This window comes from Callionymus lyra, chromosome 1 (genome assembly GCF_982586985.1).
Source record: "Callionymus lyra chromosome 1, fCalLyr1.hap1.1, whole genome shotgun sequence".
Classification (NCBI taxonomy): Eukaryota; Metazoa; Chordata; class Actinopteri; order Syngnathiformes; family Callionymidae; genus Callionymus; species Callionymus lyra.
In genome coordinates, this window is record NC_141818.1 from 36,045,840 (window position 1) to 36,062,293 (window position 16,454).

The 16,454-nt window shown below is 40.2% G+C and overlaps 3 protein-coding genes across 3 annotated transcripts; 1 reads left to right on the plus strand and 2 right to left on the minus strand.

Moving 5' to 3' along the window:
• The first annotated feature begins 4,782 nt into the window (after positions 1 to 4,782).
• krt98 (keratin 98) lies at positions 4,783 to 9,622 on the plus strand. Its single transcript, XM_087805133.1, has 6 exons — positions 4,783 to 5,157; positions 5,329 to 5,411; positions 6,331 to 6,487; positions 6,653 to 6,814; positions 6,894 to 7,019; positions 9,099 to 9,622. The coding sequence occupies exons 1-6, from the start codon at positions 4,783 to 4,785 to the stop codon at positions 9,321 to 9,323; spliced, it is 1,128 nt and encodes a 375-aa protein (XP_087661259.1). The 3' UTR covers positions 9,324 to 9,622.
• Positions 9,623 to 12,229: 2,607 nt separating this feature from the next.
• Positions 12,230 to 14,080, minus strand: LOC148089270 (keratin, type I cytoskeletal 13-like). The gene is made up of 7 exons (XM_087805004.1): positions 13,621 to 14,080; positions 13,466 to 13,548; positions 13,230 to 13,386; positions 12,997 to 13,158; positions 12,807 to 12,932; positions 12,513 to 12,730; positions 12,230 to 12,429 (listed from the first exon to the last, which is right to left on the minus strand). Exons 1-7 carry the CDS (start codon positions 14,017 to 14,019, stop codon positions 12,315 to 12,317), a joined length of 1,260 nt encoding a protein of 419 aa, XP_087661130.1. The 5' UTR covers positions 14,020 to 14,080; the 3' UTR covers positions 12,230 to 12,314.
• Positions 14,081 to 14,525: 445 nt separating this feature from the next.
• On the minus strand, positions 14,526 to 16,354 carry LOC148089271 (keratin, type I cytoskeletal 13-like). Its single transcript, XM_087805076.1, has 6 exons — positions 15,913 to 16,354; positions 15,757 to 15,839; positions 15,521 to 15,677; positions 15,291 to 15,452; positions 15,103 to 15,228; positions 14,526 to 15,023 (listed from the first exon to the last, which is right to left on the minus strand). The coding sequence occupies exons 1-6, from the start codon at positions 16,309 to 16,311 to the stop codon at positions 14,802 to 14,804; spliced, it is 1,149 nt and encodes a 382-aa protein (XP_087661202.1). The 5' UTR covers positions 16,312 to 16,354; the 3' UTR covers positions 14,526 to 14,801.
• Between the last annotated feature and the right edge of the window lie 100 nt (positions 16,355 to 16,454).

A 16,454-nucleotide genomic window follows, 5' to 3' on the forward strand; every position in this document is an offset into this window, starting at 1 on the left:
AGTGTTGTTTGACACGATTAATTCTCGTGTCTCCTGCTACTTAAATCACGCCTGTCTTCTGTAAACCTGACAGCAATGCATGGTAGAGATTTTTCATTGACAAAATTAAATTGATCAAAGAGAAAATCTCTCCCCCTCTTCTCCTCTTGGTCTTCCTTCACTGCTGTATCTTTGGGTGATATTTCGGCACTAGTGAACAAGATGATACCCACCTCTTGCTCAGCTGACGTCCTACCTTGTAGGCTTTTTATCAAAGTATTTGATGTAATTGGCCCCGGGGTTACCCATATGGTGAACCTCTCCCTTTCCACAGGGGTTTTTCCCAATGCATTTAAACATGCCATTGTGGAGCCTCTGCTCAAAAAGTCAGGCTTAGACCCAACTGACCTCAGTAATTTCAGGCCTATTTCTGAGCTCCCTTTCTTGTCCAAGATCTTGGAAAAGCTGGTGTCTGAGCAGGGACATCCTGATGTCGGGTGACTCGGGTAAATTCACTGTTCTGGTTCTCTTGGATCTGTCCTCAGCCTTTGACACAGTTGATCACCAGATCCTGCTGAGAAGACTGAGGGATGAAGTGGGACTATCTGGGTCTGTGTTAGAATGGTTCTCATCTTACCTTTCTGGGCGCAGTTTTAGTGTATCTGCATATCAAATGAGGTCTGAATCGGCAGATATGTTGTGTGAAGTCCCTCAAGGTTCTGTTCTGGGTCCTTTATTGTTTTTGCTGTACTTGATTCCCCTCGGTAAAATAATTCAGAGATTTCCTGATGACATCCAGCTCTACTGCTCTTTTGATCCAACTGAGCCCCAGAGGCTGAACAGCTTAGTCAATTGTTTGCTAGAAATCAAACAATGGCTGAGTGAAAACACTTTGCAGCTAAATGTGGACAAAACTGAAACTCTGGTAATTGCTCCTGATGATAAGATTCCAGGGTTGAGTCAGTACTTGGTACTTTGTTCAGGCTTTTCCTTGATTTTCTGGAACTCCTGTTGTGTTATCAGTTTTATCTTGACCTTAAAAGTATATACTTTATTGAATATTATTTTGATGGTTTAAGCGCTTTGTGACCCTGGTCTGGAAAAATTACTTACTTACTTACTTACCTTCTCAGAAGCTGTCCAAAAGCCCTTGGAGATTAGCGCTATCGATGGCGCCACAACCAGGTGCTTGGAGCAGCATCTCCACCGCCATCAACACCAGCAAAGGCCACTACCGACCAAAGCTTGCAAAAAATATATATTTTCAGTTGTTGAAATAATTAAAGTACTAAAAAAAAACGTTTTATGTGCTTTGAGAAACCTTGAAATACACATAAGTTACTGGTAATAATTTCTTAGGTTTCAAACTTAGATTGATTATTCAAATTACATCTGTTCAAAATGTTTGGGCTTGAATACAGGTTTTGATCTTTGGTCTCATTGACTAATATTGTACTTATTTTTTTTAATCTGCCAAGGCTTGAACTTTGAGAGGGTTTAAATAAGAGAGAACTGTGAGAAGATGTTAATGCCTGTCTGAGAAAAGTGTATAAAAGTGTGTGTTCAGGTTTTTTTTACGGCCTTAAAACATGTATAATAATTGTAAATAATAAAGCTAATTACTTCGCGAATTTCATCTTTTGTGGATAATTTAACGAGGGACCACTGTGTACCACCTGAGGCGAAGTTCAGCCTCGTCACCTCCACCAACGGCTGTCAACTTGAAGTAGACTTGGCCAGAAAACTGAAGTTCCCTCCCAGTATTACATCAACATTTTTTTTTCAACATCTTTGTCCAGACATGATTGTTGTCTCAGATTCCACCAAGCAGCAGAAGTTTCGGAAAATGACAAGAGTCGGATTTGAGTGTCATGAAGTTTATGAAGAAAACCATTTATATATTCGTCAGTATATACGCTTTACAGGTTTTCTCACTTTTATAGCAGTTATAGCATCATACACATGTCATCTTTGACAATGTCAGATGAGATCAGGGGTCCATAAACTTTTTCCCCTAAGGGCCACATGACATTTCCCTTCTCTGATCAGGGGCGGGGTCAGTTGGTAACAGAAAAACTGTGACGGTGCCTAGACATAAAATATTGCTTTCCAGAAAGCCACACATTAACACATATAACATAATAAATAACAATACTATTAAATAAATAAATAATAATAAAATAAGCCTCTTTGGGTTATTCACAGAAAAAAGGAAGGAAATATATGACAATATTTATGATTTAAACAATAACAAAAAAGTCTGATTTGAAAGATATCGATATTTACATCCCTAAACATTTTTTTCTTTCAAACTTCTTTCAAACTTTAAAACCAAACCTTCTTAGAGAGCAACAAAATGTTGGTACATGTAGAATATAACAACATTGATTTTTATTTATTATTATTATTATATTAATATATTATTATTTATCCCTCCATAAATAGGTGGGGGGGGGGGTCATCTAGTTTGTTGACACACTGTTTATGAAAATGAATAATCTAAATGTGTCTCTGGTATTGTTCAGGGGGCCGGCCAAACGTGGTTCGTAGTTTGGGGACCAATGACTAAGATGGTTCAAATATACTGATTGAATTATTGATTCCTCTAAAAGTCTTCATTGAGTTGTTGTGAAGTTTTAAGGTGTACTTGTGCATATCTTCGAGAAGACATCTCAGACATTCAACGATTATAACTTAGTCGAAGAGCTGATTTATAGCATCACAAACTGTCATCTTTGAAAATGGCATATACACGTTATAGTTATGAATGTCTCTAAAATTCCACATTTAAATGTTATGATGTTGAGTGAAATCTTTTAGAAGTGATTGTGTGACGTATGCAGAAGTGGTGGCCCAACAGACTATGAAATCGATGATTGTAACTCATGGAAAGATTGTTGTATGCCATTTTAAACTTTCCATTTTAAATGATCTAAAACCCATTATTAATAACGCAATAATGGCTTCACTTCTACTCCAGCCTGCTGTAACCACGTCCCCTTTGTTTATACAACGAGTCCCTTGGAGGTGGAGACTTCCGGGATCAATGACGCCGCGTGACAAACCTTGATGCTTGACCAATCACAGCAGAGTGGGTGTGGTTATTGTAAACCAGATTAAAGTCTATAAAATCAAAGTGTTTTCAGTGTGCGGGGCTTAAGATAATTTTCTAATGTCAATATTTAAATGAAAAGAAAGTTTTTTATAAACACAGACACATACTGATGAGTAAAAAAATATAGATCCATTGAAGACACACAGACAGTATGTCAACACATTAGTTGCCTTTTCGCTAATGTCAAAACTGATTGACATTACTCTCCAGTTTTCAATGGTGTTTTTTAATAATGGTTTTGTTCAGACAGAGTCGAGAAAAGATAAATCATCTTCGCCTGTCGCCACTGTCAGCCTCAGGAACGCAAACGTCCCGCAGCTGCACAAAGTTTCGTCTGTCGTCTGGTTTCTTATCTGATGTAGCAAATCATTAGGTTGATCTCGCTTAAACAGATAGAAACAGTGAAAAAACCCAAGTTTTACTCTTGTTTTCCTAAACAATGTTTATGCAGCTAGAAATAATTCATGTAATGCCTTGAAGAACTTTAGTTTGTAGTAAAATGCTAAAGCTATTGACTATAGAACTTTTTCTTGTAACCAAGAAAACTATCGAAAATGTCTATAAATATCTATAAATCTTTTGTATTTTAAGCTAAAAGAGAAATTGCATCAAGGAAGATTCATCAAAATTGATCAAATGATATATATTTTAAAAAAATCGGAACTTTATTGCTTGAAACTTAACCTGGTCCTCCAGCAACGTCGAACAACTGCCCAAATCCAGCAACTTTTAAAAAACTGGGTCCAAAGTTTGAATGAGCTTTTTTTTACAACACAAATCGACGTGAAAACATTTCACAATAGTACAATGTCTCCACCTTCACCTCTCTGTCACACATGGTCAACTACCGTGGTGGAGAAATCAAGCTCCCTATTACCAGCAGCTGTATTATAAAGATAAATAGATTGAACTTTATTGATACACCGGAAAATAAATTATTTTGTCCAGCAACAATAACACATCCATCCATACAAACATCAATAAATACATGAATACAGTCAAATAAACACATAAATACGTATTCAAATGAGAAAATATCGCACAGGCCCATTTGAAGCAATTTTTCCTTAATTGATTTCATTATAATTCTATTGGTAAAAGAAACCAAAACTAAACATTTCGTTTATTCAGGTGAAAACTTCTTGACTATCTTAAATCGATTGTCTTGACAAAAGTGTAAAACTAAATCGAGATGAAATCATATTTAGACGTATATATTCGGGGTTGAGCTTTTGGTCTCCATCACACCTTCTTATTGTGACAAGAATGTCTATTTTTACTGACATTTTCAACCTTCTAAGACCCACTGTGATGAAATTGTCACTGGCAGGTGTCAGTTCCGTCACTGCGGTGGGAAGAGAGAAAGGTAAATACTTCAGTTAATTCTGTCATGGATGGTTTTGTCCCATGGTGCCGAATTATGATCGGTGACAGTGTCTGCGTATGGACGCAGCAGGAATGTGAAAATTACACATGTGGTGCAAGATTCAAAGAATGTTTTTCGAACGGAAATGTGGAATCACGGGTTTGACCTGTAGACATGGTGGCTGAGCCCACTACCCACCATACCAGTGTTAATGTTACGCTTGAGATGAGTTAGGGGCTCGTTGCATTCCTCTCTTTCATGAGCAATCCTGGGCTCCTCCTTCCTTTTTCGTGCGGCCACTATATAACCTGGATGACTGTTGATGCCTTCAACTGCAGATCCAGTCCTTGACTTGTCCAGATCCAGACCTCCCATCATGTCTCTCAGATCTTACGGCCAGAGGACCATGAGTGTCTACGGTGGAGCCGGCGGACGCGGCACTCGCATCTCCACAAACGGGAACACCTACAAGCCTTTCGACCTGGCAGATGGACTGGACCTCCACGTCAGCGCCAACGAGAAGGCCACCATGCAGAACCTGAACGACCGTTTGTCCTCTTACCTGCAGAAGGTACGCACCCTGGAAAAGGAGAACGACCGCCTGGACAAGCAGATCCGCGAATGGTATGCCAGCCGCACAATCGTCACACACGACCACAGCAGGTTCTTCGCCATCATCGCCGACTTGAAGGACAAGGTGAGAGGACGTGGGCGGGTCTTATCTCATCAGGGCGACATCTTTATCAGGGGGAAATTCCTTCTACTGTACAATCACCACAGAAGATCTTCATTCTTGACATAGGCAGACACACACAGGGGGAGCGCCAGACTGGCAGTTTGACAGTTATGTATTTGCAATTGTTGACAGATCCGGGTTGCAGCCAGGCTCAACGCCAAAACGATTTTGGATATCGACAACGCCAAACTCGCTGCTGATGACTTTAAAATGAAGTGAGTGTGGGAAGATATTTTAATGTTTATTATAAGACCCTATTCAAAGTGATAGTTCACCCAAAATTCAAACTTCACTCATTTTCTACTCACCCTCATGTTGATTTAGGATTGAGATTATTGTCTTAATATGAATTATAGACAAAAATGTATGTTAATTTGAATGTAGGGACTAGCGACAAAACGACACCTCATGCATCCAAATTCCTCCATACTGCTCGTCTGTAACGTAGTATTGAAGCCTCAACGAGAATAATTGTTCCTGGAAAAATAGTCTATATTTTACGCTTGTTTGTGGCAGAAGGTTAATCAGGAAGTACTTTGAAAGTACTCCAGGTAAACATCGCAACCGCTTCCAGAGCGCACACAGTCGACTGTCTACTACACTGGAAGCGCTGGCGATGTTTAGATAAGATACTTTATTCATCCCTCTGGAGATCTCCATCTGGAAACTAGGTAATTACCAGGTGTAAGCTATTTACCCAGAGTACAAACGCGCATAAAATATAGACTTGTTTAATGTTGTTTAGCTCCAGTCACTACATTAAAATAAAAAAAATGTTTTCTATATGTCAGATTACTCTGAAAAAATCCCAACCCCCTAGTCAAAATTCGAACTTCCCTCATTTTCCACTCACCCTGAAAATGAGTGGAGTTGGAATTTTGGATAAACTAAACCTCTTATAATTGCATTGATGACGGTGTATTGTTTGTCATCAATCTGTGAATAAGATGTTAAATATTTGTGTCCCTGAGCAAGAATGCTCCTGATGGTTGATCTGGCGCATTGTGCTCTCTCATCAGTGTGCGATTGTGTGTATGAATGGGTGAATGCGTAACTTAGTGTAAAGCGCTTTGGCTGCTGCATAAGCAAAGAAAAACATATAAGTAAGAGCCATTTACCATTTACTCTCCACAGGTATGAGAGTGAGCTGGCCATCAGGTTGGCGGTGGATGCCGACATCGCTGGGCTGAGGAAGGTTCTGGACGACTTGAACATCGCCAGGATGGATTTGGAGAGTCAGCTGGAGGGCTTGAAGGAAGAACTGATCATGCTGAAGAGGAACCACGAGGAGGTGAGGATGACAAGATGAGGTCTACAGAAGGAATCGACGAGTTTAAGATGTTTTCAATCAGGCCCCATCGTGAGCCAATACTATGTTGGAGCTTAAAAGTCTTCCAGAAGTCTTCAGGGCTGCGTTGAAGATGAGAAGATTCATTATTTTGTTGCTCCTCTGCAGGAGATGGCTATGCTGAGAAGCCAGATGGGAGGACAGGTCAACGTGTCCGTGGATGCCTCTCCCTCTCAAGACCTGAACGAGGCCATGAAGGAGATCAGAGGGCAGTACGAGAACTCCATCGCCAAGAACCGCAGAGAGCTGGAGGACTGGTACCAGAACAAGGTAAGAAGATGATCTTGAAGGCTCACGCGCTCTGGTTCGTTATCGCCCGTTGCTCACAGCCTTCCTTCATCTGTTCCAGATCTCAGGTCTGGAGGCCGAAGTCAGCACACACACAGAGGTTCTGTCCACATCACGCACAGAAATCAAAGATCTGAAGAGCACCCTTCAGAGACTGCAGATTGAACTGCAGTCTCATTTGAGCATGGTAAGTCAACCATTAATAAACACTTAAGTATTATAAAACTGGGTATAAACTTCATATAAGCCACTTAAATTGACAGTTCAACCCATAGTTCTATAATAATAATAATACATTTTATTTAAGAGCTCCTTTCAAGAAACTCAAGGTCACTGCCCTGTATGGAAAACCTGCCACCAATAACCACTTAGCAGTATAACATCTCAGTCCAATGGGTCGTGATTCCGGTGCTTTTTCTTATTTATAATTCTAATTTCTATTCAGCATCTCCTCGTGTAGACAGTAGTCAATCAGAACTCGTGATATTAACCAGGAGTGTTTCCTGTCTGTGTAGCATGTTAGCCTTTTAGCATCTGCTACAAAGCTTAAAATAAAGACTTGTTCATTCAATTTCTCTTGTTGAGGCTTCAATATAAAAGGGACATTACAGACGAGCAGTACGGAGGTATTTGGATGTTTAATTGTCTTTTTGACAAAGAAAATGTGTGTTGCTATCGACTGTGTTACTGGCATACGATTTTGCCCATAACTCCAAAAGCGCATGGATAAATCCCAACCCTTAGTCAACATGTGGGTGATCCGAAAATGTGGGAATTTAATGAATTATGGGTGAACTATCACTTTAACAACCATTACAAAAAAGTATACACAAACATTCTGTTCCACATGATTATATATTTATTCTAGAAATATGTTTCCTTTTGATTCACAATGGAAATGCAGAAAAGTGTTACCAACTGTTTGATAATGATTTCTAATCTACTTAATAGATTTAAAAAAACATTAAACATAAAAAGTCATTATATATTTAATATATGAATGTATATTTGTTTTTTTATATTTTGTTTTGATTCCCAATTTCCCAATTTAAAACATATTAAAAATATATATACGTATATTAAAAAGATTTATTGTCAATTCATCGGAAAAAAAATAAATATATACATCACAGTAGAGACTGGATTCCAGGATAGGATTCTTCTAGTTGAGATTGGAATTCCAATCTAGTAGAGATTGGAATTCTTCTAGTGAATCAAAAATGTTTTATATACGTTAATATATATCATAATAATTGTATCATCATTATTACTACTATCATTTCAACAATGCAGAATACAAAATAATAGGATAATAATTCAAAACTAAACTATTTGATATCAAACTTAACCTAATTTATTATAATGTACATGTTTGCAACTGACTTGCTGAAAAAATTAAATATTTTCTATGAAGCCAGAAAGAAATTATAGTTTAATTAATTGTAATTAAGTATTTTTCAGGTCTGCACAAATTTGAAATCACATTTTTGAACAAACCAAAGGAAAATACGATAACGATAATACGATTGTTTTGCGTGTCACTGTTCCTTTAAGAGTGAGACATGTGAGGGAGGGGGGCGCGAGGAGTCAAAGTTCTGCGCTGATGATCCTGAAGAACTAATATATTATAATATAATATAATTGTTCTTATATCAGTGAAGAACTAATGTTGTTCTTATGTCAGCAAAGTTACGTCTTACACTTACAGTTTGTATTAAATATAAAAAAAGGAAACGGAAGAAGAGGTTTGCATATTGTTCATGCATCATTGGAAAAACGCTACGAAACATTAAAATAAAATTCCCACATTTATCCTTTTTTTCTTTTTTTTTAAACTCAGAGAGTTGCCTACCCCTGGTGTAAGGTAACTAGGGCTACAATTGTTGAGTAAAAATAGTGAGTAGTATAAAGCATATGTTTTACATCTAAATGCAAGAAAAACATGTTACAATGTGTATTAACAGAGGGGTTATCAGATATCTAAAACATGAAGTCATTTGAAATTTTAGGTATGAAATGATTTAGTCTATTTTCCAAAACATTTTAATGCAATCTGAATTTCCCCTATTAGAATTGGAGATTGTCCTGGTAGAATTCCAATCTCTATTAGTAGAGTTCCGGACTCTCCTGTATTCCACTCTCTACTGTGACATATGTCTCTAGATCTGGGATAATAAAGTTTTTTTTCTCTCTGAGATTGTTCATTAATACCGACACAATCACTCGTGTGGCTCTGAGTATCCTCCTCCGTCTGTGACCCAAACAGAAAGCTTCACTGGAAGGAACTCTGGCGGAAACTCAGGCCCGCTACGCATCTCAGCTAGCCGCTCTGCAGAACCAGGTGTCCGCACTGGAGGATCAGCTCTCGCAGATCCAGGCCAACATCGTGTCCAACAAGCAAGAGTACGACATGCTGCTGGACCTGAAGACCCGACTGGAGCTGGAGATCGCGGAGTACAGACGTCTGCTGGACGGGGAGGATCAAACGTGAGAAGAAACACAAACTGTTTCGAACGACAAGTGTCAACATGAACTCCTCTAACCTTTTTTTTTTTTTTTTTCCTATCCCTCCGTCAACACCAGAACAAAGAAAGGTAAACATTTTCAGTCACTCGAGGACCTTCTGGAGCTTCATGAACCAGTTCGTTGACTTTTCTTTCCCTCTTCAGTGATCACCAAAGTCATCACGGTGGTGGAGACGCTCGTGGACGGCAAAGTGGTCGAGACCAGCCAGACTGTGGGCTGATGTCCCATGAACATGATAACACTTAATAAATACCACGCAGTGAATTCCATGTCTACCTTCACATATCAGTATTGCAGGTGTTCTTCCAAACGTCGTGACCGAGCTGCAATTTGGACTTTAACTTTTCCAAGTGCGTCTTTCAAAAGTGCTTAAAAATACATACCATTTCCTTAACACAAAAGAAATAGAAATTATAACCAAATAGAAAGATAAAGGTTGAGAAAAACTGCTGCATTACCTTGTTAAAACTCAACCAACATGCAATATGAAACAGGTTATATGTGTACAAAGGAAAGAAAACAACTGTTTGACCAAAACAACAACAACTAACATTTACCAGAATTGCTCATATTACTAAGAGGCTTAAGCAAAGAAATGGACAATATCTCCAGTCAAGACCCACAATTTTGAGTTGAGTTGTTGGAAAAACATTCATTATTGCTCCTAACACCATTCAGGACATTTTGTTTGGAAGTCCATATTTGATGGTTGGAACCAGGTCCCACTTCAAATTTGTCGTTTTTATTTGTCTTTTCATATAAAATACAACACCAACACTGAATCTCTTAACTTAAAGCACATGCAAAAGTGTTAAAGCTGTTAGAGAGTGAAAAAAAAGGTTGGTAATGTACCGAGCCAGAAAATAAAGTCTGATGAAGAGGAACATGGAGGAAGTTCAATATAAGTAAGTAAGTAAGTAAGTAAGTAAGTAAGTAAGTAAGTAAGTTATAGATCTTTGTAATGCGCCTTTCTAGTGCAACATAAGTTCCTATTACTCTGAGACAAATAAACACTTAAATCAAGGGTTGGTATTATTTTCAGAGTAATCTGTTCTCTTTTAGAGTTATAGAAAGAAAATGTTTGTTCATTTTAATGTAGCGACTGGAGCTCAGTTGTCTTCGTCCAAAAAGCTGCTCGTCTGTAATGTGTATTGAAGCCTTGACTTGAGGAAGTATTCTGGAAAATATTTTAAAAAAAGTCTATATTTTAGAATCCTTTTGGCAGACGCTAGAAAGGCTAGCTGCTAGGCTAGTTGCTGGGCTAGCTGTGTCTTCATCTTGGTCCAAAGAGACACTTAAAAACATCCAAATACCTCCATACTTTTAATCTGTAAAGTCTATCCTGTATTAAAGCCTCGACCTGAGGAATGGTTTAGGTACAAATCTATAGTTTAACTGGTTCTTCATCAAACTTGCTAGGCCATCAGCCTAAATCTTGCACATGCTCAATGATACTTGCAATGTGTTTCAATGAGTTTAGACGTCAGGCAGCAGCTGTGAGACTTATAACCTCCGCTATAAAAAACAAACCTAAATTATATAGACTTATGTAAGTTTTTTTTTTTTTTCAGAGCAATTAATTATGTCGAGGCGTCAATACAAGAGGGACGTTACATAAGTATGGAGGAATTGGGATGAAGATAATGAAAAAGGTAGAGTGTTATTGCTTGTATAGTTCAAAGTATGTCTAGGTGCGCTAAGAAAGTAACCAAGGAATCTCTCTATGATTTTGTACTGAGGGAGGAAACCTGATACAACCTGCAGAAGCATCATGAGAACAAACAATCTTCAGACAGAAAAGTGTAAAATGCAAATGACTGCTTTGACTACAGCGGAACCCTTTTTAATTAAAAATTAACCACTGTTTGTGTCATTTAGGAATGTTCTTGAGAAATTCTCCTTATCAGGCCCTGACACAGAACCGAGCCTCACCCTCTTCTGTTGTGTCACTAAGTTATTTATCATCTTACTTCCTCTTGGAGTTCACAGAAATCCCTCTGTTCTTATCTACCTTTCAGTGGACAGCTGCAGTTAATGTTTAAAGTGAAAAGAGGCGCAAAATATCCACAACTTTATTGATAGAAATATGAAAAGAAAAAAAAAGAACCCTTTACCTTGAGTATTTGCTTCATCTGAGCAAGTATTAACATGCTGTATCTGACATGAATTTGAGTGTTTGAGTGTGCGTTTCCATGACAAAATCGTAAATCAGCTGCTTTGCCTTTTTTTTGTTCACTTGTTATTTATGTTCGTATACAAATATATCACTAGTACTTGAACTGTGGCACGGAATTCAAATTCCTATGCGTGTGGGGAAAGTTCAAACAGGAGACATACAGACTGTCGTATTTAATCTGTTTATATTCCGCTGTTTTTGAGGTGTACATAATCTTTTGTTGGTTCTGGGATATCATTTTTTTTTATGTTTTGCTAGTTTTTTTAAAACTTATTTTGCTTTGAGTTTAGCCAGATACCCACCTGTATACTCATCCAGAACACTTTTTTCAACATCACCTGAGTTTATGGATGTTGTTGGTTCTCAAGTTTTTGACCAACAAACAGGAAGTAAACTTGTAGTGTCACACCAGAAGAAGTGTGCACTGACATTTAGCGCGAAGCCCTTCCTATGGGCTAACCACCTGTGAAAGGGGCCAGAGGGGTTCTGTACAATGTGCATGCCAAAAGTCAGGCCCTTATGTTAGCTTGATAGAATCTGTTCCACTGATGTTAGTCCTGTAAAACATGATTCTATACAACATGGGCCTTTAGATGAAGCCAGATAAAGTAGCACATTTCTGATATCAGATTATGACATTTTTTTAAATTATTTATGCATTATTACATCTCAATAATAAAGGAGCAGAGAACAGGTAAGTTTAGAGACTTTTATTTAGTCCAGTGATTTTATCAACGGAACTCTTGTTCAAAAGTCTCAGATCTCAGTTTTTCCCCGTTGTTACTTTGAGAGGGTATGGCTTCTGGAGGAAGATGAAGACACCACTTTTCCATCAACAACTTCCTCGACGATGACCACTTTGGTCCTGGTGGTGGAGGTGGAGGTGGAGGTGGATCTGTAGTTCAGAGAGGAGACGTGGTTATTTAAAAACCTCACAAAGAAGTTATGTTTGCAGAACCCCATTCTTCCTTCTCTTACCTCGCTTCTCCGTCCAGCAGTCTCCTGTATTCTGCAATTTCCAGCTCCAGACGAGTCTTGATGTCAAGCAGCATTTTGTACTCTTGGCTCTGGTGCTCAATGTCGGCACGCAGACCCATCAGCTGTTCTTCCAGACTGGTCACCTGCATCTGGAGGGCTTGAAGTTTCATGGAGTATCGTGCCTCAGTTTCTGAAAGAGTTCCTTCCAGAGCCGCTTTCTGAAGAAGGTAACAAGTCAAAGAAATGAGTTGACTCTACATAAACCTGCAGAGTAAATCAAGCGTTCATTATTACCATGCTGAGTTGAGACTGGAGCTCGATTTCCAAGCTCTGCAGTGTACGACGGACCTCAGAAATCTCTGACCTGGAGGTCTGGAGGGTTTCTGTGCTGACAGCTACTTCTTTGTTCAGTTCTTCTGTCTGAAGGATGAAAATGTTCAGTTTTTTTTACTTAAAGTTAACAAGTTTTTAAAATAGATCTTGCCTTGGTCTGGAACCACAACTCCAGTTCGCGTTGGTTCTTTGCAGCGACACTCTCATACTGATCACGGATCTCACGCATAACAACACTCAGGTCAACAGCTGGCGCTGCATCAACCTCCACGTTGACCTGTCCACCCACTGCCAACCTAATGTTTGCCATTTCCTGCCAAAGCGTGATAGTGAGAAACAAACATCCTCTTGTTAAACAGACTTATAACTGTGACAAAAACAAACCTCCTCGTGGTTCTTCTTGAGGTAAATCAGCTCCTCCCTTAAGCCTTCAATCCGCATCTCCAGATCTGATCTGGCCAACGTCAGCTCATCCAACACTCTCTTTAGACCAGCGATATCTGCTTCCACTGACAGGCGCATGGCGAGCTCATTCTCATACCTGCATGACAGAAACACATGAATATTTTGACCCTCAAATAGTTTCAACAGAGGATCGTTCTGAGGACTAGGTTTCTCACTTCATCCTGAAGTCATCTGCAGCAAGTTTGGCATTGTCAATGGACAGATAGATTCCACCGTTGAGCCTGGTGGCACCCTGGATCTGTGTGTCAAGGAAAGGTTACCATATTGACAGAAAGTAATAATTTAGTGCCTTTTGTCGTGACACACATACCTTTCCCTGCAGGTCCAAAATGGTGGCAAAGTAAGCAGAGTAGTCTCTTGCAGAGGGAGAGGTCTTGCTGTCCAAGAACTGGCGGATCTTCAGCTCCAGCTCAGCATTGGCCTTCTCCAGACTGCGCACCTTGTCCAGGTAAGTGGCCAGACGGTCGTTCAGGTTCTGCATGGTGGCCTTCTCGTTGGCTCCAACATGGAGGTCCATGCCTCCACTGCTCATGCCATAGCCAAAGCCAGCAGCACCACCTCCTGAGCTGAAGGAACTGGAGGCAACTGAAGCTCTGACTCCACTGCCTCCAGCGCCACCATACACAGACAAGGACTTGCGGGCTGGACCGCCTCCCATGCGGTAGCCACTAGATGAGCTCCTGATGCTGCGGGATCCAAACACTTCCATGGTGATGTCTTGTTGTGTGTCTCTGTGCCTTTGATTGCAGAGGGTTGACTGAGATGCAGAACTCATCTGTCACTGCCCTTTTATTCTCAATTTGGTGGCGTGGGAGGGGACCAATCGGGTCAAAGGAGGAGACATTCCTTTGATAAGTATGCGGCTCCACCTAGACATGCTATTTGGCAATGGGGCATTTACCAAAACATTGGAGTGTAGAGTGATTTCAATGTTCCTAGTTCGACAGAAAACTGTATTCAAGTGAAACTTGTTTAACCACCTATCCATCTCGAAGTTCAAAATAATAATGACAGTTGATTAATTATGTGAGGTGCTGACATCTGTAATAGTGAGGTTACCCAACTCTGTAGTGAATCACTCAAACGATGACAACTTTGTTTTTATTAAAAAATAAATGAAAAAATGCATAACCTCTGATGCACTAAAAATGGGGCCATTTCATTTTTTTATAGATTTATATCTTTTATTTAGATAATAAAGAACTGAGCAACGTGTAGGTTTTGATCCTTTTATTCAATCCATTGATTGTATCAAAATAACTCTTGAATTCAAAGGTCTCGGATCTCAGTCATTCCCTTGCTGTTACTACGAGATGGTTCGGCTCGTAGAGGAAGATGAAGACACCACTTTGCCATCAACAACTTCCTCAGTAACGATGACCACTTTAGTGTTGGTGCTGGAGGTGGATCTTTGGTTCAGAGAAGAGATATGTGGTTATTTCAAAAGCTCAAAAAAGACGTTACGGTTGTACAAGAGGGATCTGCCTTCTCTTACCTCGCTTCTCCATCCAGCAGTCTCCTGTATTCTGCAATTTCCAGCTCCAGACGAGTCTTGATGTCAAGCAGCATTTTGTACTCCTGGCTCTGGTGCTCAATGTCGGCACGCAGACCCATCAGCTGTTCTTCCAGACTGGTCACCTGCATCTGGAGGGCTTGAAGTTTCATGGAGTATCGTGCCTCAGTTTCTGAAAGAGTTCCTTCCAGAGCCGCTTTCTGAAGAATATAAAAAGTCAAAGAAATTAGCTAGGATCTTGACTCTACATAAACCTGCAGAGTAAATGTCCATTATTACCATGCTGAGTTGAGACTGGAGCTCGATTTCCAAGCTCTGCAGTGTACGACGGACCTCGGATATCTCTGACCTGGAGGTCTGGAGGGTTTCTGTGCTGACAGCCACTTGCTTGTTCAGTTCTTCTGACTTCAGGATGAAAAAAATCATTTTGTTTCTTAAAGTTTACAAGTTTCAAAAAGACATCTTACCTTGGTTTGGAACCACAACTCCAGGTCTCGTTGGTTCTTTGCAGCGACACCCTCATACTGCTCACGGATATCACGCATAACAACACTCAGGTCAACAGCTGGCTTTGCATCGACCTCCACGCTGACCTGTCCACCCACTGCCAACCTAAGGTTCGCCATTTCCTATGAAAATATATTAGAAACAAACATCCATTTGATTACAAAAAAAAATAGCTGTGACGAAAACAAACCTCCTCGTGGTTCTTCCTAAGGTAGATCAGCTCCTCCCTTAAGCCTTCAATCTGCATCTCCAGGTCTGATCTGGCCAACGTCAGCTCATCCAACAACCTCTTCAGACCAGCGATATCTGCTTCCACCGACTGGCGCATGACGAGCTCATTCTCATACCTGCATGACAGAAACACATGAATATTTGGATCCTCGAATAGTTTGAACAGAGAATCTGTCTGAGAACTAGGTTCCTCACTTGGTCCTGAAGTCATCTGCAGCAAGTTTGGCGTTGTCAATGGACAGATAGATTCCACCGTTGATCCTGGTGGCATCTTGGATCTGTGTTGGGTACAAGTTGTCAAACATTGTCTCTGTCTTATTAAATTCAAGAGTTTCATAGTCACACACGTACCTTTCCCTGCAGGTCAGAGATGGTGACATAGAAAGCCCCATAGTCTCTTGCAGAGGGAGAAATCCTGCCGTCCATGAACTGGCGAATCTTCAGCTCAAGCTCAGCATTGGCCTTCTCTAAACTGCGCACCTTTTCCAGATAAGTAGCCAGACGATCGTTTAGGTTCTGCATGGTGGCCTTCTCGTTGGCTCCAACATGGAGGTCCATGCCTCCAGTGCTCATGCCATACCCAAAGCCAGCAGCACCACCTCCTGAGCTGAAGGAACGGGAGGCAACTGAGGTTCTGACTCCACTGCCTCCAGCGCCACCATACACAGACAAGGACTTGCGGGCTGAACCGCTTCCCATTCCGTAGCCACCAGATGAGCTCCTGATGCTGCTGGATCTGTACACTTCCATGGTGAGGTCTGGTGAGGTGGTCTGTGTACCTTGGAGAGCAGAGAATGGACTGAGATACTGACCTTAGCTTTCGCTGCCTTTTTATCCTCTTGAGGATTAATGGGAGGGGACATCTGTGGGGTCAAAGGGAGGAGACATTCCTT